This window comes from Peromyscus maniculatus, chromosome 14 (assembly GCF_049852395.1).
Source record: "Peromyscus maniculatus bairdii isolate BWxNUB_F1_BW_parent chromosome 14, HU_Pman_BW_mat_3.1, whole genome shotgun sequence".
In the NCBI taxonomy this organism is placed as follows: Eukaryota; Metazoa; Chordata; class Mammalia; order Rodentia; family Cricetidae; genus Peromyscus; species Peromyscus maniculatus.
In genome coordinates this window covers 59,753,188-59,775,155 of record NC_134865.1, presented here as the reverse complement: position 1 = coordinate 59,775,155, position 21,968 = coordinate 59,753,188, and the positions used below count along the sequence as shown (strand labels likewise).

General features: G+C 44.7%; 1 protein-coding gene and 1 non-coding gene across 3 annotated transcripts; both read right to left on the bottom strand.

Annotated features, from left to right (window-relative positions):
- Positions 1–5,369: 5,369 nt before the first annotated feature.
- On the bottom strand, positions 5,370–21,967 carry Samd15 (sterile alpha motif domain containing 15). 2 transcript variants are annotated; one of them, XM_016008611.3, is made up of 3 exons: positions 19,979–21,967; positions 18,832–18,930; positions 5,370–8,345 (listed from the first exon to the last, which is right to left on the bottom strand). In XM_016008611.3, the coding sequence occupies exons 1-3, from the start codon at positions 21,743–21,745 to the stop codon at positions 8,073–8,075; spliced, it is 2,139 nt and encodes a 712-aa protein (XP_015864097.2). In that variant the 5' UTR covers positions 21,746–21,967; the 3' UTR covers positions 5,370–8,072. The 2 variants fall into 2 exon arrangements, with proteins under 2 accessions (XP_015864097.2, XP_042116912.2); XM_042260978.2 differs by lacking the exon at positions 5,370–8,345 and adding an exon at positions 12,769–12,871 and having other exon boundaries at positions 19,979–21,880.
- Positions 6,986–7,058, bottom strand: Trnaa-agc (transfer RNA alanine (anticodon AGC)). Its single transcript has one exon. It is a non-coding gene; the product is annotated as a tRNA-Ala (tRNA).
- Position 21,968: the final 1 nt, after the last annotated feature.

The following is a 21,968-nucleotide window of genomic DNA, read 5'->3' as shown; positions in this document are numbered from 1 at the left end:
GCTAGATTCTCCTACTCTTTTGGGTAGGGAAATAAATGTTGGGTGAGCAGTCTTAGTTGAATTATGATTAATTCATGCTTGTTTTAGTTATACTTGACTATTCTAGGATGGCTATTTAAAGCTGTTCTCATTTAAACCATTTAGATCCACAAAACAATAAACATATTACTGGTAAAGATGTAGCTCAGCGGCAGGGGGTTGGGGTGGTGGTGGTGGTGGTGGTGGTGGTGGTGCTTGCCTGGGATGCAAGAACTGTGTGCTCAGTCATAAGCACCCCATAAATTGGGTGAGGTGGCACCTGCTTGCAATCCTAGCACTTAGGAGGTGGAGGAGGAGGATAGGACATTGAAGGTTGTCCTTGGCTACATAGTGAATTTGGGTCTAGCCTGGGGTACAGGAGACCATGTCTCCCCAAAACCCCAAAACAAACCCAAAACAATCAACCAGCACCACCACCACTAACAATAAAAAACAAAACAAAGACAGGTAGTGGTGGTGGTGGTAGTAGTAGTAGTGGTGCATGCCTTTAATCCTTGAACGCAGGAGGCAGAGGTGAGTTCAAGGCCAGCCTGGTTCCAAAAAAATCAAGTTCCAGGACAGCTAGGGCTGTTGCACAGAGAAACCCTGTCTTGAAAAACCCAACCCAACAATAAAGGCAGAAAAACCCCCAAAAAACAAAAAACCAAACCCCAAAAACAAAACAACAAAACAAACAGATGCAGAGTGATGGCACATATCTATAATCCTAGTGCCAGGAGTCTGCAGCAGGAAGTTGGCTAGTCTTGGGCCACAGGTGAGGAGACCCTGTCTCAAAACAGACAGATACAAACAAAAAAGCACACTCAAACCTGGCACTTACATTGAATCCTTAGTGAAGCTTTGCAAAATATTGATCTTATTTCTAGAATGTACATTTGTTTCATGCTTTACAAATATTTTTTGTCAATTATAGTAGAGCTGAAAACAAAAGCAGTGTCGCGCCCCCCCACCCCCCACCCCCGCGCCCCCCCTCCCAGCTAGGAAATGAAGTTCCCAGCTTTGTCACTGGGTAGAATCATGTTTTTTGAATGCTCAGGGGCTTTTGAGCAAAACCATTCGCAATACATGGAAATCACTGTGGTCTTATATTAACCATTTACATTTTGTTGTTTTGCATAATCATTCGCTAAGTAAATCCAATGGTTCCAGAATGTTTTCCTTTTATTTATTTATTTAGGATGGTTTCTGATAAAACTTCCTAGTCTAATTTGGAGGGAAAGTTGGTTTGTCATCAAATACAGATATGTAACACAAATATTAACTTGTCCCATTCAGGTGTGTCGTTAGAGAAGGTCCATCATTGATCTTTTGTACTCTATTCTCACCACAGTGGATTTTAGGAATAAGACCAAGGCACTGAGGAGCCACCTCAGTGGATAACGTGCTTGCTGCACAAAAAAGATGAGCAGAAGAATTTGGATCCTCAGAATCTGAGTAAAGTTGAGCTAGTGGGTGTGGTGGTTGTGTATAATCCGAGAGGTGAGCTAGAGACAGGAACTGCCTCAGGGAGCAAGCTGGCTACCCAGACTAGCCAAGTCAATGCGCTCTGACAGTCCCTGCCTCTGTAAATAATATGACCGTGATGATGGGGAAGACACCTGACATCAACTTCTGATCTCCAAACGCACCCAGACATGTGTGCCCCCTGATAACAGGTACAAACATACACATACACATAAAGAACACACACACACACACACACACACACACACACACACACACGCATGCATGCCAAAAATGGCTCAGTAGGTAATGGTGATTGCTACCCCACCATACAAGCCAGACGTCCTGGGTTTGTTACCCAGAATCCATGTAAATAAAGATGGAAGGAGAGAACCAATTCCACAAAGTCGTCTTCTTACCTCCACATGTGTCTGTAGTGGGTAGCCATTCCAGCTTTGGTATGGAAGTTCCAACCCCCATTGAGGCTGTCACGCCTACAAGGCGGGCCCGAGAGAGGACTGTGAAGACCCGACGGCTCTCTTGGTTCCTGGACCCTGGACGCTGGAGGTAGACAGAGCAGAGTTCTCCAGAGAACACCACCAGACTGCGCTACACCTTTCCCAGACCTTGTTTCCTGTCCCTTCACTTGTGAGTTACCCCACAAAATAAACCTCCCTTTTAATTACGTGGAGTTGCCTTAATAATTTCACCAATATGTGTTGATGACATGTAAACCCACACAATTATATACTCAAGTTTTAAAAAATTTAAAAGCAGTGAGGCCAAGAGAGAAAGGACAGCTAAACCTGTACAGCTTGAGAGGAAGCAGCCAGGTGTGGGAGGTGGAGACAGGAGAATTCAAGGTCTTCCTTGACTACATAGCAAGTTCCAGGCAGTCTGGGCTACATAAGACCCTGTCACAAGCCAAACAAATCAAAATAAGATGGAAACGTGAGTTATTTAAGCAAAAAGAAGTACTTCACTTTTTTTTTTTCTCAAAAATTCCAGACATGAGTTGACTTCAGTTTAAATGTTGTAGTCTGCTAGTGTTTTTACATCCGAGTCCTCCCCATCTCTGCCTGTCTCTTTCTCCTCTGATGCCGAAAAGAAAACATTTCCCCTCTTTTCACTTAAAACAATTCCTTAGAACACGTCCTGGGGATATAGCTCAGTCAGTAAAGTGCCTTTATGTGACTGGCTGATCTTGTCAACTCGATGGGATTTACAGTCACCATGGAAACAAGTCTCTAGGGCAGCCTATGGGGGCGGTTTAGACTAGGTTAATGGAAGGGAGACTTGGAGTAATAGAGGTCCCCACAGGTGAGCAGCACCACACTATGGACTGGGGTTCAGGACGGAGTAAAAAGAAAGGGATCCAGCAGCAGCTTCCTCTCTCCACCTCCTCATTGCAGCCACAATGAGACTAGCGGCCATGGCTTCTTGCCATGACAGACTATACCATTGAATTATGAGCCAAAAATGAACCCTTCCTTCAAGTGGCTTTTGTCGTATTTTGCCCCAGCAATCAAAAAAGTTATTTTTGGTACAATCACAGGGACCTGAGTTCAATCCCCAGAACCCATGTAAATTCCCAACCATGGTGGGGCGCACTTATCGTCCCGGTGGGGGGGTTACAGAAACAGACTGATACTTGAGCGTCTCTGACCAGCCAGCTTAGCCTACTTGGTGAGCCCTGGTCCAGTGAGAAACCCTGTCCTCAAAAATAAAGTGCACATGAGGCTGAAGTGATGGCTCAGCAGTTAAGAACACTTGCTGCTTTTGCAGAGGACCTGGGTTTGGTTTCCAGTACCCATATGGTGGTTTGCAATCCTTTTTAATTCCAGTTCCAGAGAATCTGATGCCCTCTTCTGGACCTCCTGGGCACTGCACTCATGTAGAACACAATCACACACATGTGATACGCCCACACACATAAAATAACAGTCTTAAAAATGAGAACCACCACCAGGGGCTGACTCCTTGCCTAAACACACACACACACACACACACACACACACAATTTTGGATCTTTAGTTTTGAAGACATATAAATGAATCAGCCTCTTGCCAACTTAGTAACTCAGGACAGTCTTTTTCGGAGCCTTGGGGCCATCGTCTGAAGTGTGAGCAAAGAGGCAGCTGGTCACGTTGCACCTGCAATGAGGAGGTGGAGAGAGGAAGCTGCTGCTGGATCCCCTTTTTTTTCATTCCCTCCTGAACCCCAAACCATAGTGTGGTGCTGCTCACCTGTCTGTGGGGACCTCTATTACTCCAAGTCTCCCTTCCTTAACCTAATCTAGAAACCTCCCCTAGGCTGTCCCAGAGGCTTGTTTCCATGGTTACTATAAATCCCACAGAGTTGACATCATCAGCCAGGCATATAGAGGCACTTTACTTACTTCCCTATCTGTAGGAAGTAAGCCAAGGCAGCATTTCTCAATCTGTGGGTCACGACCCCTTGGGGGTGTCTAACAACTCTTTCATAGGGGTCGCCTGTGACCATGGGAAAACACACAGCTCTACCTTATGATTCATAACAGTAGCAAAATTACAGTTCTGAAGCAGCAATGAAAATAATTGTATGGTTGGGGGTCACCACATCATGAGGACCTGTATTAAAGGGCTGCAGCATTAGGAAGGTTGAGGACCACTGGCCTAGGAGCTTGGTGCCAAGGAGTAACTTACCAAGAACTTTCCTTCTATTTATAAAAAAAAAAATTCCATTTGGATACAGTAATTCACCTGTATGTAAAAGATTGTACCTGCCTACTTTAAAGAGTAGGTCTCTGTCTTTGCAAGTTCTTTAGTGGCCACCCTGTGCTCTGCTGCCACAGTTTCATGCTTATTTAAGAATAAGACAGCTCGGGGTTGGGGATTTAGCTCAGTGGTAGAGCGCTTGCCTAACAAGCGCAAGGCCCTGGGTTCGGTCCTCAGCTCTGACCAAAAAAAAAAAAAAAAATGACAGCTCTTTTTTCTTTAGTGAACGAATAAAGTTTAATTAGGATTGCTTACAAAAGCATGGGTGAGGGGCTACTTACAGAACATGAGCAGCTTATTAGTGGCTATACCACTGAAGGAAATGTCCCTCCTTCCCCAGTAAATTTTGATGCCTGTGGACCCTGGGGGCGGGGATGGGGTTGTCAGGGCCGCCTCCCCAACAATCATATAGGCTTATGAATCCTCAGGGAGTGATGGGGTCTTCCCTTCACCACATGATGGAAAGCTGACAGACATCTGCTCCTTTGACCGATGGAGTTTAGTTTCTCCATGGCCAGGCTTGATGTAACACGTTAACTACATTGCTATAGCCTCATCTTGCTGTCCTTAATCGGTCATCTAGATGCATTTCTGACATTCTGCACCACATGGCTATCTGGCATCTTCTAATTCAGGCTTCCTGTGTTTATAAACACTGCAAATGTCATGGGATGGTTTCTGGCACAAGGCCTGCATTATTTGTTTCTTGGTAAGTATAGAAATGTTGTCTTTTTCCTTCCAAGTGGGTAAGCCTTTTGGCTCACAAGACTTAGGTATGTCTTATACAAATTTCTATGTGGTAGCATTTTGGATCCTATTGTTTCTCTCTCTCTCTCTCTCTCTATCTATCTATCTCTCTCTATCTCTATCTCTATCTCTCTATCTACCTACCTACCTACCTATCTAATTTTATGTTCACTTTTGTTTTGCTATGGGTGTCAGGTCTCCTGGGACTGGAATTACAGACAATTGTGAGCTGCCATGTGGTTGCTGGGAATTGAACCCAGGTCCTCTAGAAGGGCAGTCGGTGCTCTTAACCGCTCAGCCATCTCTCCAGCCCCCTCATTTACCGATCAAATGCTTGTGCATCTTTCAACTGTATCTGCTTCTAAGGTTACTTTTTTAAAAAAAAAATTTTATTAAAGAAATTCCCTTCAAATGTGTCTAAAGCATTGCCCACTTTCTGCTTTGTTACTTTCTAAGCCTAAATTATTTCCCCTTAAACAAACCTTAGAAGATGAACAGCACACATCTTCCAGGAACCACGAGCTGTCCTGAACTGGGTTCTTTTCCAGGAAAGGCCCTCAGTAGCCCAGACAGGCACTGCACAGGCATCTTTCTCCTCACAACTACCACTTGTCAAATTAGGAGGCACTTAAAAAAAAAGATGTGTGTGCAAGCATGTGCCACGTGTGTACATGTGCCTGTGGAGGCCAAATGAGAGCATCAGATCCCTTGGAGACAGAGTTGTGCTAAGTGAGGCATCTCTCTAGTTCCTGAAGGTATTTTGTACACGATTTTTTTTTATATGTATGAGTGGGTTTGCCTTCCTGTATGTGCGCATGTGCCTGGTGCCCAAGGCAGACAGAAGAGGGGTTGGGTTCCCTGGAACTGGAGTTAGAGGTGGTTGTGAGCCATGATGTGGGTGCTGGGAACTGAACCCAGGCCCTCCGATGAGCAGCTCTTAATCGCCAAGTCATCTCTCCAGCCCAGGAAGGTACTTGCTCTGAGGGCTCTGCCTTTGGTGTTACAGTGAGTCTTCCTTGGAACAAACAACAGTTTTGGGTTTTTTGTGTTTTGTTTTTTTTGAGAATTTTTATGAACACTCTAATTTCTGACAGGTTTGTCATATTTAACATTTCCTCATGCTTTTGCAAAAACAGATGTCCTGAATGAATGCATCTTTTCTCACAAATATTTTTTAAATTTGTGTGTGTGTGTGTGTATGTGCGCGCGCATGTGTGGTGATGTGTATGTATGCACACAGATGTCAGTGCTAACTTTAGGGACTTGGCTCTTTCCTTCTGCCACGGGCTCTAGGGATTTGACTCGGGTCATCAGGCTTACATGGCACTAGCTTTTTACCCACCAGGCCTCATTGACAGGCCTGTATGTACCCCCTCTGTCACATCTCTTGTTCATTGCTGGTTCTTCAGTTGTTTCTTACAGATGTGAAAATGGAGGATTGATTTCCCTAGTCCAAGTCTCAGTGGCCTTTTCTGTCAGAGTGCGTGAATAAGCCTTTCGCGCTTGTCCTCCTGTCTCCTCTAAACCTGGCTCTGCCGATTTGGATGTCGGTACATCCTTGGTTCTTGCCACCTGGTTTGGAAAGGGCTCTTTCTGCGAGCGAGCGAGGCTGCAATGGAGATGTTTCGCTGGCTCTTCTGCCACTTGTCCGTTTGCTGGTACCAGTTCTTCAAGTCCAGTGTAAATAGATGGAAGGCTGCAGGGACGCTCAGACAGCCAAGGTCGTTCTCATCTTCTTTTCCGGCTCCGAGCACGCAGGACTTCCCCAGACCCTGGCTCTCTTCTTCCTTCCTGAGGCTGCTTATTCTCACTGTCACTAAGCTGTCCATTCTTTCACTGACGTCACTAGTCACCTGGTTCATGTTTCTGGCTCCATTGCTTCTTCCTTTGGGTCAGATGGTAAACCCAGGAGACAAAAAACACTCTGGAAATTGACTGATATTTGGGGACTGTTTTAAGCTCCTTTTTTGTTTATTTGTATTTTGGGTTTTTTTTTTTTTTTTGGAGCTGAGGATCGAACCCAGGGCCTTGTGCTTGCTAGGCAAGCGCTCTACCACTGAGCTAAATCCCCAACCCTTTAAGCTCCTTTTTAAATAAATAAACGAATAAAAAGTCTAGCTGGGCAGTGGTGGCACACGCCCTTAATCCCAGCACTCGGGAAGCAGAGGCAGGTGGATCTCTGTGAGTTCGAGGCCATCCAGGTCTACAGAGTGAGATCCAAGGACAGCCAGGGCTACACAGAGAAACCCTGTCTCGAAAAAACAAATTAAAAAAAAAAGGTCTTATTTACTATGTAAGCATGCTCGCCCACATGAGTTTGTGAGCATCACAGTTGTCAGATGCTCATGGACACCAGGAGTGCGCCTTGAATCCTCTGGTAGTGGAGTTCCGGATGGCTGAACTGATGCTGGCAACTGAGCTAGGGTCCTTCCATAGTCACAGTCCGCACTCTGACCTGCTGAGCCGGCTCTCCAGCCCCTCTACCTTCATTTTTATTCTCAGAATCACTGTAATCAGACTAAGACACATCACAGTTTCTGTCTTAGCATCAAAATTATAGTTGTTCTCATCTGATGCAGGCCAGGGATCATCAGGCCCAGACTGTTCAACATACAGGAGTATGGGGACCCCAAATCATCATCAGCACTGTAAAGCCCTATCTCATCGTATAAGTAGCATCATAGAACCCCTGCAAGAGATCTTTAGAAACCATTTTATTTAAGAGGCTGGCCCTCAGATTCATGATCCTCCTGGCTTTCATGTGCCTCATTCTAGGATTCGAGCTATGTACTATGTCTTGATGAGACATTTTTTTTCAATTATAATTTCCCTAATAAATCTTAGTACTAGGTGTATTCAAATTCAACACAAATTCTAAAAATTATGTAGGAAGATAAATACTGCTAGCTTTAAGAGACAGAAGATGCTGTGACTCGGGAAGATTAAAGACTGGAACCAGCCATCCTAACAATCCTCAACGAAAAGGAGAAAACCGGAAGAGATCACGCTGCCTGCCCCAGCTAGTTTTCTTTGACCTTTCAAGCTCAGTGAAACGGTTTTCTCTTCGGCTGCTTGTCCAGCAGGGCCTCACGCTTCCCCCGTGCCATTATCTTGCAGTAACACCTCATTTCCTTCTGGGCATTGTTCTTCCGGGTTCGCCACTGCTTCTATCTCCGGACCGTACTCCTGCAGTCCTGACGCTTCAACAAATTCAGAGAAGGTCAGGGAGTCAGACTTCACTCCACTGTGACCCTTTTGCTCTAAGAATAAGCCGATATTGTCCCTGTAGGGAAGGCTGATGCTGCGGCTGAACAGTGGTTCTTCGGTTCCTAGAAGCTCTCGAGTATGACGAGATATTGTCTGAAATGAAAGCATAATACTTTTAGTGGGACTAACTTGGAAATGCAAAGCTTTATTCAGTGTGTCCATGTCTCTTGAATACTAATTACTTAAATTATTTCAGTGAGAGAACAGAGTGATGAAAAATCTGCAGCAGGCTTACTAAACTGGCCTAGTAAAACTATTTTTTTTTTCCAAGACAGGGTTTGCTGTCCTGGAACTCGATCTGTAGACCAGGCTGGTCTCAAACTCAGATCCTCCTGCCTCTGCCTGCTGAGGGCTGGGATTAAAGATGCCCAGCAAAAACTAAATTCTTGAGTGTCGAATCCTCTCAAGTGTTGAGCCACACCCAGCTTTCCATTTATGAAATGTTTTGGAAAAGACAGAATTAACAGGGACAAAGAGATGACTGTCAAGAATCAGGGTGTAAAGATGTGCCGACAGTGACGAGATCCAGAAGTCTGAGTTCAAGGGAACTGTTCTGTATGGTTCTCTAAGCATTTATTAACACCCACAGACTTGCACATGACAAAGAATGACCCCACTCTATGAAACCTTGAAAAGTCAAAGTGTTGGGTGAATAGGATGAAATATAGGTGAGGGCACATGTGTGTGTGTGTGGTGTGTGTGTGTGTGTGTGTGTGTGTATGTGTGTGTATGTGTGTGCTCGATCTGCATGTACAACTTTATGTGAGAAGAGGGCACCAGATCCCATTATAGGTCACTGTGAGCCACCATGTGGTTGCTGGCAATTGAACTCAGGTCCTCTGGAGGAGCAGTCAGTGCTCTTAACCTCTGAGCCATCTCTCCAGCCCAATAATGTAAGTCTTAAAGACAAAAATAAATGTACACAAACATTGCACTTTATTTGGTAAACTTGTCCTTTAAAGGGACACATGCTTATGTATGGAAAGAGCCAGGCTTCTCACAATCATAAAAGTTAAAAGTAAGCAACAGGGCTTGGAGCTAGGAAGGCAGGAAAGGCTAGAACAAACCTAAACCATAAAGAATCAGAGAGGTCAGTATGTGTCTATTATCTCAAATATAGGTAGATATCAAAATAGACGTCTGTGTAATGGGTCTGAGGCTACTTGGGAGGATGACACTTCAGGAGCAGCATGCACAACCGGTGCCCACACTAAATATTCTCTGATAAAAATAACCAGGGCTTTGTGGAGACATGGTTAATTCTAGGGCAGCAAGAAGGGAAATGCAAAATGAGCCTGAAGCTTCCTGTAGTCCCAAAAAGTAAGGAGACACTTAATGGAGGAGGAGAGAACATGTCAAAAGAAGACAAGACTCAGTCTAAACATGCACCCAGTTATCAAAGATGGGATTTTTTTGAGCAACAAAGCAAATAACGATAGCACCGAGTTGTTATCCAAACAATAACTGACCATGAATCCAAACTGATAGAGATGATGAGATGGATTTTTTTAAGTGAGGGAAAAGGAACTGTAGGAGACTTTCCTGTGGAAGAATTCCAACCAAACACAGAAGGAATGAAGGAAAGAAAAATCATCATTAAAGTAACAGTAATAACTGTGCAGGCAGTATCTTAGGATAAATGATAAAAATGAGTGGACAAAGTCCTAAAGAGGAGCAGAACGTTTACACAGCTTTAAATCACAATATTTTTGCCAACATATTTGTCATTGTAGTGGCTTTACTATGAGTCTATACATTTTCAGTATTCCTCTGTCCAGGAGGTGGAGCTTAATTCTCTTCCCCGTGAATTCAAGCTAGACTTTGTACTTCATTTCTAAAAGCAGAATATACAGTGGCTCTGCATAGAGAAAGCCTGGCTGACGCCGTCTTCAAGTGGTGTTTTCATGTTTCCAATAATAAACCCTTGACACCATGTCCCCAAATCTAAGGACGCAAGGCCTCTGTGATAAGAACTCAGGGCCTGCCCACCCACAATTTTAGTTTCATACGAGAAAGACTAGAGAACTAAAACTGAAGGAAGTTCACAAAATAACTGATCACCAGCTGTTCAGTTAGAAGTCCCCCTTGGCCTCACCCCCTTGTATTCCAAACCCTGCCCTTCTCAGAAAGCCCGCCAAGTGGCTTCTCTCCTGGAGCTGCTCAATACTGCAACTAGAGGGTATTTAAGCTCCGGGCCCTGGCCCTGCCATGTGATTTCTCCTCCTTCCTCCCCTGCCTCGCTTCTGGGGGGCTTGAGAGTCACCTGAGAGTGCCTGGCTCCTTAAACCTGGACTTTTAATTCAGCTTGATCTGGCTTATTGCATCAGCGGAGAAACCCACTACCAGGGGTCCAAAAATGTTTCTCATCCGGTGCAGAAACCCGGGATCCCCTGCCAAGCCTTGGCTGCACCAGGGCAAGCCTGATTCGTTTCTTGAGCAAAGACAGTCTTTGCTCCAGGGAACCTTTGTGTGAGGAGATGTCCTTCCCAAAGGCTACCCCGCAATGCCCACTGCTCAACCTCAGGCTATCCTTGGGGATGCCTCACCCTAGTCTTGAGTCTCTGGCATGCACTTAGAAATGGGCAGTGCTTGAGTCTAAACCCAATCCTCAGTCACTCCTGGGGTGGCTGCTGCAAAATTTGTTCAAGTTGGGGCTGTCTCACAATATACAATACATGGTTTGAGCTCCCTCACCAGGGTTTTGGGGCTCTGCACTCAGTCTCTCCCCCTCCCTGTTCATCTGTCTATTCCCATGGTTTCTTACATGCTTCTTTATACTGTAAACTCTTATTTCAGGAGTTTTAAGTTGCTCATTTGACATGATTTAAAGTCTAAATGATTGGTAACAATGTCTGTTTCCCACAGAAAGTTGTTTGTCTTGTTGTTGTTATGAAAGTCTTGTCTATTTTGCATGTATGTATATATCTGTGCCTGTATGTTCTTGTGGACATGGGAGCCACACAAAATTACTTCAGGCTCAGTTGGATGTGTGAGTGTATGTGGCCACTGCATGTGTGTTTCTGACTGGCCTTGGATGCCTAAGTTTACATGTTCTGTGTTTCTTGGTAATAGCCCAATTGTTATTACAACTAGATGCCTGGGCTCAGAATTTGCCTCTGGGATTTTCTGGCCCTGAATCTGATAGGCTGACAGAGAAAGTTATTTTATGCTGTTCTACCTAATTTTAAAACAGCTAAGGAATTATGTATGGTTAAAAAATCTGTAACAAAAAGTTAGCTTAAACCTTGTAACTCCAAATTGGGACTGCTCTGGGAAACAACACACGGTCTGCCACCACCTCAACTAAGCACAGCCACATGTGCGGCCACCATTTCGAACAAGGATGGAGGAGAGAGGTCATATGACTTCACCATCTTAAATAAAGGTGACCTTATGGAGTGGGCCCACCAAGGAGACATTAGATCTCCATGATATTTTGTATTACGATAGATTTCTACATGATAATTCCTGTCCTGTCCTAAAACCAAGGTTTATGAAAGATAGGATTTAAAACAATGCTGGTTTACTGAGGTATTAAAGCTGCACCTCCATGCATTCATGTATAGGGCTGTATCTTGCTGGCAGCCAGATTTTGTAATGAAAGAGTAATCCCCTTGGTACTGATTTTAGAAACACTGAATTGTTTACACTGTGAAAACTGGGTTTTGCCTTCTGGAGATACTAAACTGCTTATACCTAACAGATAATGATCCCCTGATCCTCAAACATTCCAGAGATCTGAGAATATAGCATTTAATAAAATAGCTTCCCATGATAGAGAGAGACGTGCCAGCTCCTGGAAAGGACCCTGTATCTCCTCCAAGGAAGATGGATGGCCGCAGAAGAACTTCTACCTGGAGCTTGCTTTAAATGTAGCAAAGGCAGCCACAGAGCTGAAAACTGCCTTGAGCTGTAACTGCTGCTAAGACCCTGTCCAGACTGTGGACAAGGAGGACATTGGGGAATTGATTGCCCCACTTTGCCAAGACAAGGTAGGCCGGTCTCTCCAAATTCCTCCTCCCCAGGGAAATCTGTCAGGTCTTCTGGGCTTGGCAGCTGAAGACTGGTACTGCCTTGGCACCTCTGTCCTCAATGACCACGGAGAAACCTGGGATGGCTGCACAGGTAGCCAGAAAGCTGTCTCCCTTCCGCTTACTCTGGTGAAATTTATCCTTCTCAGATCTGATGGTGTTTGATGACTGGGGCACTGATAGATTTACAGTTTAACAGTTCTCCCCCGCCCCCACCACCCAAGGCTACAACCACCTTGGCAGCTCATTAATTCATTAGTATGTTTCCTGTTGAAAATACAGACAGTTTTGCCTTGTTCACAGGCTTCATAGTAAAGGATAAACAGGCGTCAGATGTAACTTCCCACTTGAGGTATGTAAAGACGTTTCACAATTCCATCCTCTTTCTGTGTTATCGTTACACTGGAACTCTAGAGGTTCAGAATTTTAGCACTGATGATTGTGCCTTTGAAAAACTGATAGAGCACTGACTGAGTTCTTAAATTTCTGTGCATTTTATTGGTCCTAGCTTTTAGGGCTGCATAGAGGCTTTTTCAGCGTTATTGTGTTGTCTCCATCCACATAAGGCTGTTCAAATGGCAACTCCTCCTGCTCAAAAACAGGTTAGCATTAAAGAGGGTATGGAAGGCTGCAGTCATGTTCAACTCTGTTCTCCTCCTCTGCTCCTCAGTCTCCTTCCCTCCCTCATCCTTCCCTCATCCACATGCCCACTCATCAAAAGCTCCGTTATTTCTTAACTCTTGTTGACACCTTTCTAGGATGGATGGAGGCACTCCTCATCTCCAGGGAAAGACGAGATGTGATGGCTCAGGTACTCCTGGAACACATCATCCCCTGATTTGGCATGTCATCCCCCCAAGCTCCTGGGACATCAGTGCTGGTACCACCTCTCCAGGCTCAAGCAGACACCTATCTAGGTGTCCAGCAACTGGGACCCTCCACCCTCTGGTTTTTCAAAATGTCCCAATGTAGTGCATATCTGCACTTGTGTCTGGCTCATCCACCCTTGTCTCTTCTGTACAACCAGGGCACATCTCTGGTCCATTCTTTCTGGCAATCTTCACTCGCCCCATGGCTAGCCCTGTTCATAGGGCCAGTATTAATAACCTATTTTTGTCTCCTAGCAACTTGCCTTCTCCCTTCCTCAAGAAACAGATCCCTCGGGTCTCCAGGATGGCAGTTAACCGAATGCTTCTTCACCCACACCTCCCACTGAGCATGAGCCCATCGACTCCCGACTCCCTCTCCCCAAGTTGTCCCATGTCAGTAGGAAGTAGCCGGACTTGAACCCGTGCCCATATATCCAAGAAGGTTGGGATGTTCAGTTGGAGGCTCCCCTTGACCTCACTGCCCCCATTCCAAAGCCAGCTTTTCTCAGAAAGGCCACCAAGTGGCAGCTCCCCCCCGTGGAGCTGCTCAAGACAGCGCCTCCAGGGTGTTTAAGCTCCGGGCCCCAGACCTGCCTTGTGATGTCTCCTCTTCCTCCCCCTTCTCACTTCTAGGGGTGCTTGAGAGTCACCTGAGAGTGCTTGGCTCCTTAAACCTAGACTTTTGATTTGGCTTTATCTGGGTTATTGTGTTGGCAGAGAAATCCATTCCCGGGGATACAAAAATATTTACCAATAACCTTCAAAAGCTTCAAGGTTATGAAAAATGGATCAGAAAAATATCTCATACTGGATGAGACCAGCTAAAGTACATCATACTAAATCGAAAGTACATAAAGTACATCAAGATTAGATCTTAAAAGAGGAAAATTAGTGTGAACTACTGCAGAATTTGAATAAGATCGGTTATTTAATAAACACACACCATGATTGCATAAGATGTTGGCATCAGAAGCTGCTTTAGGCGTATGTGCAGCTGGAAAGATGAGTCGGCAGTTACAGAATCAGAGCTGAGTTTCCAGCAGCCACATCAGAGGCTCAGGCTGGGCCTGTAACTCTAGCTCTGGGACCCGGAGCCTCTGGCCCCTGAGGGCACTCACACTTGTGTGTGCACATAATACTTACAAATAAAACAAAATCCTTCCAAAAATTAGTAGAAGAAGGGCTGAGGAGGTGAGTCAGCAGCCTTGCTGCTCCTCCAGCACGCATGTGGGGAGGCTCACCCCACCTGTAATTCTAGCTCCAGGAGATCTGGTGCTTCCTTCTGACCTTCACAGGCCAACCCCACACAGACACAGACACACAGTCACACAGAGACACACACAGACACACAGACACACACACAGACATAGACACACACAGATACACACACACACAGACACAGACACACATACACACACACATAGACACAGACACACACACACAAACACACACAGAGACACACACACAGACACACACACACACACACACACACACACACACACAAACACGAGGTAAAAAGAAATCTTTTAAAAAATGTAAAAAAGAGCACCCTTTGTTCTTCCAGAGGATCCTAGTTTGTGTCCCGTTACCCACGTCCTTGGCTCTCAATCACCTGAAACTCTAGCTCCAGGCACTTAGGTGCCCTTTTCTGGCTTCTGTGGTCCCCTGTTCCTTCCCCCATACTAGGCCTACCTTACACACATACACACACACACACACACACACACACACACACACACACACACACACACACGATACTATCAAACTCTTTTGTAAAACCAAGTGTACAAATTAAAAATTCCTTTAAAATGAAAAAGGTGTTTGTCTAGTGACAGTTACTGATAGGTCTCTGTGAGTCTGTGCGACATAACTGGTTTGAGTGAGGCAAACACACTAAGGCTGCTGAGACAGCGTGACGACAGCATGACGACGTTGATAAGGCTCTGTTTTGACGGACTGATTGTCATGACACAGGGTCTCATTATAAGAGTCAGTCTTAGTTTAAACTCTGCGCATCCCAGGCTAGCCTCGAACTCATCAACAGCCTGCCTTACTTAGACTCGCTAGTGCTGGAATTACAGGCATGAACCACCATGCCTCATTATAGCCATTCACAATTCCTGGTTCAAGGCTACACTGTAGAATCATAAATAATTTGTTCTAAATAAGCAATTCACTTATATTATTCTCCAAATATTTGTCACAGAGTTCATATACTTTGAGATTCTTTTTTTCTTATTGTTCAGTACTGGAGATTGAACCCAGGGCTTCACAGATGTTCTACTACTGTATACTTCCCTTTTAATTTTGTTTTGAGGCAGGGTCTCACTAAGTCACCCAGGCTGGCTTTGAGCACGAGATCCTCCTGCCTCAGCCTTCTGAGTAGCTGGGAAGGTATGTCCCACCACATCTTTCTTGGGGAATCATTTTCCAAGAGAGAGGACAGAAGCAAGTGAGCGGTTCTTTTGTGTAACCTATTCTTAGAATAAACAAGACTACCTGATGTAAGCGCTGCCCTGAGGGGCACCGTGGATGGATTAGTTGCTGTAATTACAGTAGTAGAATTCCAAGTGCTTCATGTTAGGGCTGGAAGTGTAGCTTAGTGGTAGGTGATTGCTTAGCATGCTCAAAGCCTGGAGTCCATATTCCCAGCACTGCAAAACCAAACCAACCAAGCAAGAAAAAGCAGGTTTGTCTGTGAGTAAGGAGGTTGGCTATAGCTGACCATTCACGCTGGCTGTGGTAGACAATGCTTATAATCCTAATACAGGTGAAAGGAAGGCAGAAGGATTACTGTGAGTTAGAGGATAACCTGGGCTACACAGTGAGTCCCAGGCCAGCCCAGACACTGTCTCAGAAAAGGAAAACTCTTCAAAAAAAAATTAATGTATGGTTCATAGGAAGTTAATGTGTGTCGTAGTCTGAGGTTGGCTCCTTGGTGTATTACCAAGTGTCAAGTAAACTTTATGCAACTACTGAATGACTTGAGTTTTATGTTATTCTAGTAACCACAAGGAGAAGCCACATTTTCCTGATGACTTACATAAATATGCCAAAGGTGGCTTATTAAAACTTCTTCAAAGCCAGGCGGTGGTGGCGCATGCCTTTAATCCCAGCACTCAGGAGGCAGAGGCAGGCGGAACTCTGTGAGTTCGAGGCCAGCCTGGGCTACCTAGTGAGTTCCAGGAAAGGTGTAAAGCTACACAGAGAAACCCTGTCTCGAAAAATAAAAAAACAACAACAAAAAAAAAAAAAAAAAAAAAAACTTCTTCAGATATAAGGATTCCCAGTAGGTTCATCATTTACTTTTGAGGATTTCATTAGATTTTTAAGACCTCTTGTTTCTTACACAGCAGAAAAAATATGATCAGGATTTTGACTATACCCCATGGTATTATTCCTTTGGAATTATAATGTCAAGTGAGTAACATGACTTTGGTGGACTCTTAAAAATGTTTTCTCATGATGAAGAGCTAAAATTCTTGGTACTTAATGTTGTGGGGCTTTGGTTACCAGTAAAGCCTCACAAGCCAGATGCTGGGGTGAAAACCTGCTAGCTCAGAGAGGCAGAGAAAGCACCTGGCTGACCTTCCTCCTCTGCCAATGTCCCAGAAAGAGATCTTTCTTCTACACCATCTCAAACAAAACTTTTCAAACTGAATGTCCCTCCTGTTTACTTCCTGTGCATCTCTTTATCTGTCCTCCTGACTCCCTCTTATTTTCTATGTTTTTTTTTTTTTCCGGTCAACTGGTTGCTTGCTCTGCCTCTTAACCTCTGGTTGACTTTATTTAATCCTGTTCACAATATTCAAGCAGAAAGCTCTTGGATTAAAGGTGTGTGCTAGGGCTGAGCCACACCACAACTAGAAACAGTTTTTCTCCCAGTAAATAACACAATCTCGGGGTTCACAGTGTGAGCAAATATCCTGCAACAGAATTCAGCACACTTCACGTAGATGCTGGCATCACAAAGAATAGTGGTATTCTCTTACCACAGAAAGAACATGAGTTTGATCTTGCGGCTCTTGGCAGCCATGTGCAGGCATGGTTAGAAAGGCCATCTATGTTAAGTGGGCTTCTCTGTGTTATGTACATGGAAGTCTGTGGCAATTAGAATATACATTCAGGGAAGCAGAAAATGAACCCCAGAAGCATTTACATTCTGATCTTAAGCTTATCTGAATGGTCTTTTGCAAGTTGTTTTACCTCCGTGGGACTCACTTTTCTCTTCTGAGGATTAGATAAATCCATGTGTATAGTGCTTACGATACAGTAAGTACTAAGCAAAGTGCAACAGTTAGCTGAATGAATGAGTGTAATGTTCAGTTAGGATTCCATGTTTTAATTGTTCAGGCTTTCTAATTAGAAAGGCTTGACTATTAACAAGTGTACTTTTCTGATTTACAGAATAATATGGTTCTAAGACTTGATAAAGAATTGTAGCAAACATATTACAGAATCTTTCATTTTTAATTAATTAAAAACTTTGGAGAGTTGTCTTAGTCACTGTTCTATTCTGTGAAGAGACACCAAGACCACAGCAACTCTTATAAAAGAAAACATTTAGCTGGGCGGTGATGGTGCACACCTTTAGTCCCAGCACTCAGGAGGCAGCAGCAGGCAGATCTCTGAGTATGAGGCCAGCCTGGTCTACAGAGTGAGTTCCAGAACAAGTCAGGGATACACAGAGAAACCCTGTTTCAAAAACCCAAAACAAAGCAAAACAAAAAGAAAGCCTTTAGTTGGGGGCTTGCTTACAGCTCAGAGGTTTAGTCTCTTATGGTCATGGTGGGGAGCATGGCAGCATGCAGGAAGAGATGGTGCTGGAGAGGTCCCTGAGAGTTCTACACCCAGATCTACCGGCATCAGGCAGAGAGACAGACACTGGGCTTGGCTTGAGTTTCTGAAACCTCAAAGCCCATCCCCAGTGACACACTTCCTCTTACAAGGCCACACCACCTAATCCTTCTCAAATAGTACCACTCCCTAATGACTAACCATTCAAATATATGATCCTACGGGGGCCACTCTTATTCAAACCATACAATAGTGGAGACTAGGAACCTATCTTTAAAAAACAAACAAACAAACAAACGAACAAACAAACAAACAAACTGAATCTGAGCTGAGTGGTGGTGTTGCACACCTTTAATCCCAGCACTCGGAAGGCAGAGGCAGATGGACCTCTGATGTTAGAGGTAGGAGATTTCTGAAGTTCAAAGCCAGTCTGATCTACAGAGCAAGTTCCAGGACAGCCAGGGCTATGTGGAGAAACCCTGACTTGAAAAACAAAATAAACGTATGAAACCTAAGAAATTATTCTATTCCAAATAGATAGTCTTCATTTCAAAAGACCCCTTTAAAAAATCAAATCTAATTCTGAAGACCATTTTTAGAAGCTACTGCAGAAGAACATTTATGGGCTTCCTATACCAAACAGACGCTGGAGTCTGGAGAGCGAGGATGAAGAAAACCAGACAGCGTAAACGACACAGGATTAAGTGACAATTCTTACCTTTGTTGGGGTCAAAACAGAGGGAGGAAGCAGCCTCTGTAAGCCCGAGGGACGAGAACATGACCACACCATGGACCAAAACGGGGTAAGGAGAATGGTCTGGGGCAGATGGTAGGTAGCGCGGTCCTACTACTCTCCAAAAGGAACCCTAATAAACAGCTCACCTTCATGTCTTCAAAATCAGTTATCCCCATCTGAGGCAGGTTGCAGCAGTTGACGTGGATGAGTTTCTGACCATTGATGAAGTTGGCAGTAAAACACTCCTGTCAATACAAGAAGAACAGTACTTAAACGTGTACCACTGCGGCTGGAAGAAAAGAGGGGCAAAACCCCATCTTCAAAAAAACCATACAAGTGTCGGGCTACATTTCATGCTGTGGCTTCAATCTGCCTTTGCATGTTACGGCTAATTTTTCTTCCTGTGACTTTTTTTTGGGGAGGGGGGCGAGGCGGGGCAGGGCTAAGGAAAGGTATCACTCTCTAGCCCAGGCTGACCTGGAACTCAGTTGATAACCCAGGCTGGCCTCCAACCCGTGGTGATCTGCCTGTCTCTTGTCTCCTGAGTGCTAGGATGACAGACCTGAGTCAACCATGCTCAGTATCAAGGACATTTTTAAGTCAAAAAGGTACAAAAGGCTTTAGGTCCTGTGTTTTGTGGCAACCTAATGCCATAGTTGGCATCAATAAGTTAAGAAGCGTACACTATTTTTGATAAAACCAATTTGGGCTGGTAGCTAATATGCATTCATACTCTTGAGCGCTCATGGTACATATGACATGGTACACATATGACATATTTGGGCAGACAGGATTAACAGTACAATTTCGGGGTAAGGGAGTTGCCACTGAGACTCTTGACAAAAGCGCAGAAAGGTCTGGTTTTGCCTAAATGTATTAAAAAATATAGATTTCTATGAAAGAGGATTACACACTTTTTACCTTTATTCAAGGAATGAAGAGAATTGAGATGAATAGGAAAATCAAATATAACCTTTTCTTCAGAAATCCTATGTATGTATATATGTATATCTATCAGTTATAGGCTAAACATGCACGTTTAATATGTGCTAATGAACTGGGTTCAGTCTTCACCACCACACAAACAAGACAGAAAAAGACACACACACACACGCACGCACGCACGCACGCACGCACGCACGCACGCACGCACGCACACTCTCCAAATTTACTTCTCCCACAGTCCAGGGCATCTCTGCATTTGTAGTGAAAAAGAGGGATGAGCTCATGTCAGTAGAGAGGGGAAAGATGGGACTGGAGGATGTGCCTTTAAAAAGCATTGTTTTTGTGTACCTTGTATTGAGGGAAGCCTAGCTCACTAATCCACTCTGCAACCCTCTCTGGGCTCCACTTAAGGTGTTCAAATTTTAGGCTAATATTTTTGTTGATCTTGGGCTCTTTAAGTCCCATTTTCTCCAACCCCTGGGAAAATTCAACTTTCTTTTCACCAGCTGAATCTCTCAGTTCCATCCGAGACTCTGGAGCAGGAATGGTTGGAAATGGTTCGCTGGTATCAGCCTGAAGCTCTTTGAAGCGTTCATGAGATTCATCATCTGTACCAGCTGATTCGACACTTTCTCTGGGAGATCCTATCATGTACTCATTTTTAGCCTTGTTAGATTCTTTTTCTGACATCTTTTTGTGATATTCAGAGAATATTAGCTCATCCTTGCCTACAGGATACTTAAGTTTGCTTGGTTCTGGCTGTGACTTCTCTTGAACTTGTGGTTTGGTCTTCTGTGGTGGCACTTGACCTGCTTCCTCAGTTGATTTTATGAGTTTCTCCTTTGGGGATTGTGCTTCAGTCTGTTCTTGTAGTACTGGGCCCTTTTCTTTTCTTGACTCTACTGATGTTCTCTTTGACTGAGACTTCTCACTCGATTTTCTTGGCCTTTCCTTCTGACCTGTTGGTTCTTTCTCCTCTGATGGCTCTAGAACTTTCTCCTCAATTGACTTCTCTTGTGTCTCCCCTTGAACATCCGGTTTTACCTCTTCTGATGCTGCTTCATCAGCTGGAGTTTCAGAAAGCTCAAGTTTGATTTCTTCCAGTAGCTCTGGAATCTTTTCCTCAACAGATATTCTTCGTGGTTTTTTTGGAACTTCCGGCGTTGCCTTTTCTGGTAGCTCTAGACTTGCTTCATCAACTGGAGTTTCAGGAAGGCCCAGTGTGAGCTCTTCCAATGGCTCTGGAAGAACTTTCTCTTCAATTGACTGTCTTGGTTTCTCCTCTGGGGATTTTGGCTCAGCTTGCTCAGGCTGCTCTGTGCCTATCTGCTCTGTGGACTTTATTGGACTCTCTTCTGGAGGCCGAATATCTGCTTCCTCAGTAGATGGTCTTAGCGTCTGGTCTGGAAACTCTGGTTTAGTCACCTCAGGTGGCTCTGACTTTTCTTGTATCTGCTCTGTAGTCTCTGACTTGGTGATCGTTGGTGGAGGAAGGTCTTCCTCGTCAACCGATTTTCTTGGTTTTTCACTTGGAAAGTCTGCTGTGTTCTGCCCGGGACCTCTTTCTTTGTCTTCCTCCCTAAGCAACTGCTCTGGAACGTTCTGCTGCCCAGTGTCTTCTGATAACTCGCTGCTTGCTGCCTCTGGAACCTTGGTTTCTGCTGGTAGCTGTGTATCTGTTTCTGCAGGCAGTTCTGTGAGCACATCTGCTGAAACCTCTGGTGGTTGTAGGTCTGGCTCCTCGTGTTTTTCACCCACGGGAACCTCCAAATCCTCTCCTGCTCCCCACGATGTCTCTAACTCCAACACGTGAGGTGTCTCTGGCTCAGCTTGGCTCGGTAGGTCCATGTTGGTCTCCTTGGGAATTTCTTCTTCGGGCGTCCCGTCTGGCTCTAGCGGTACGTTTTCTGTACTGCCTGGCTTCCTCTCTTCCAAGTCATCTTCCTTAGTCTTTACTTCCCCTGGCTCTTGGTCTGTCTCCGGGAGCAGCTCAGGGGTTACCCCTGGCGCGGTGTCTGATTTAGCATTATGTACTCCATGAGATTTAGTTCTTTCAGGCTGCAGCTTCTGACTTTCATCTGGGCCAGAATCGTAATCCTCTGGGACTTCAGCCATTACGCAGTCGGTTGAAGCGCCCAAGGCCTCCTAGCAACCTCAACTTCCGACAGCGTCTCTATGGATACCACGATTTCCGGCTTGTGTCTTCCTGAATCTTCCCGAGATTTTTGTCGAGCCTTGCAAGTGCTGGCCGTAAAGAAAAAAAAAAAAACAAAAAAAAAAAAACAGGCGATCAAAAGCACGTAGTAATCCCCCCTCCGTCCCCCCCTGCGCGTCCACG

What these genes read in the sequence shown, in the direction of transcription:
- Samd15 (XM_016008611.3), bottom strand. Translation starts at nt 21,745, where the DNA reads ATGGCTGAAGTCCCAGAGGATTACGATTCTGGCCCAGATGAAAGTCAG. An exon ending in TAGGCTTCCCTCAATACAAG is followed by an intron (nt 18,931 to 19,978) that starts GTACACAAAAAC and finishes TTGTATTGACAG; the next exon opens with GAGTGTTTTACTGCCAACTT. An exon ending in CTGATTTTGAAGACATGAAG is followed by an intron (nt 8,346 to 18,831) that starts GTGAGCTGTTTA and finishes CTTTCATTTCAG; the next exon opens with ACAATATCTCGTCATACTCG.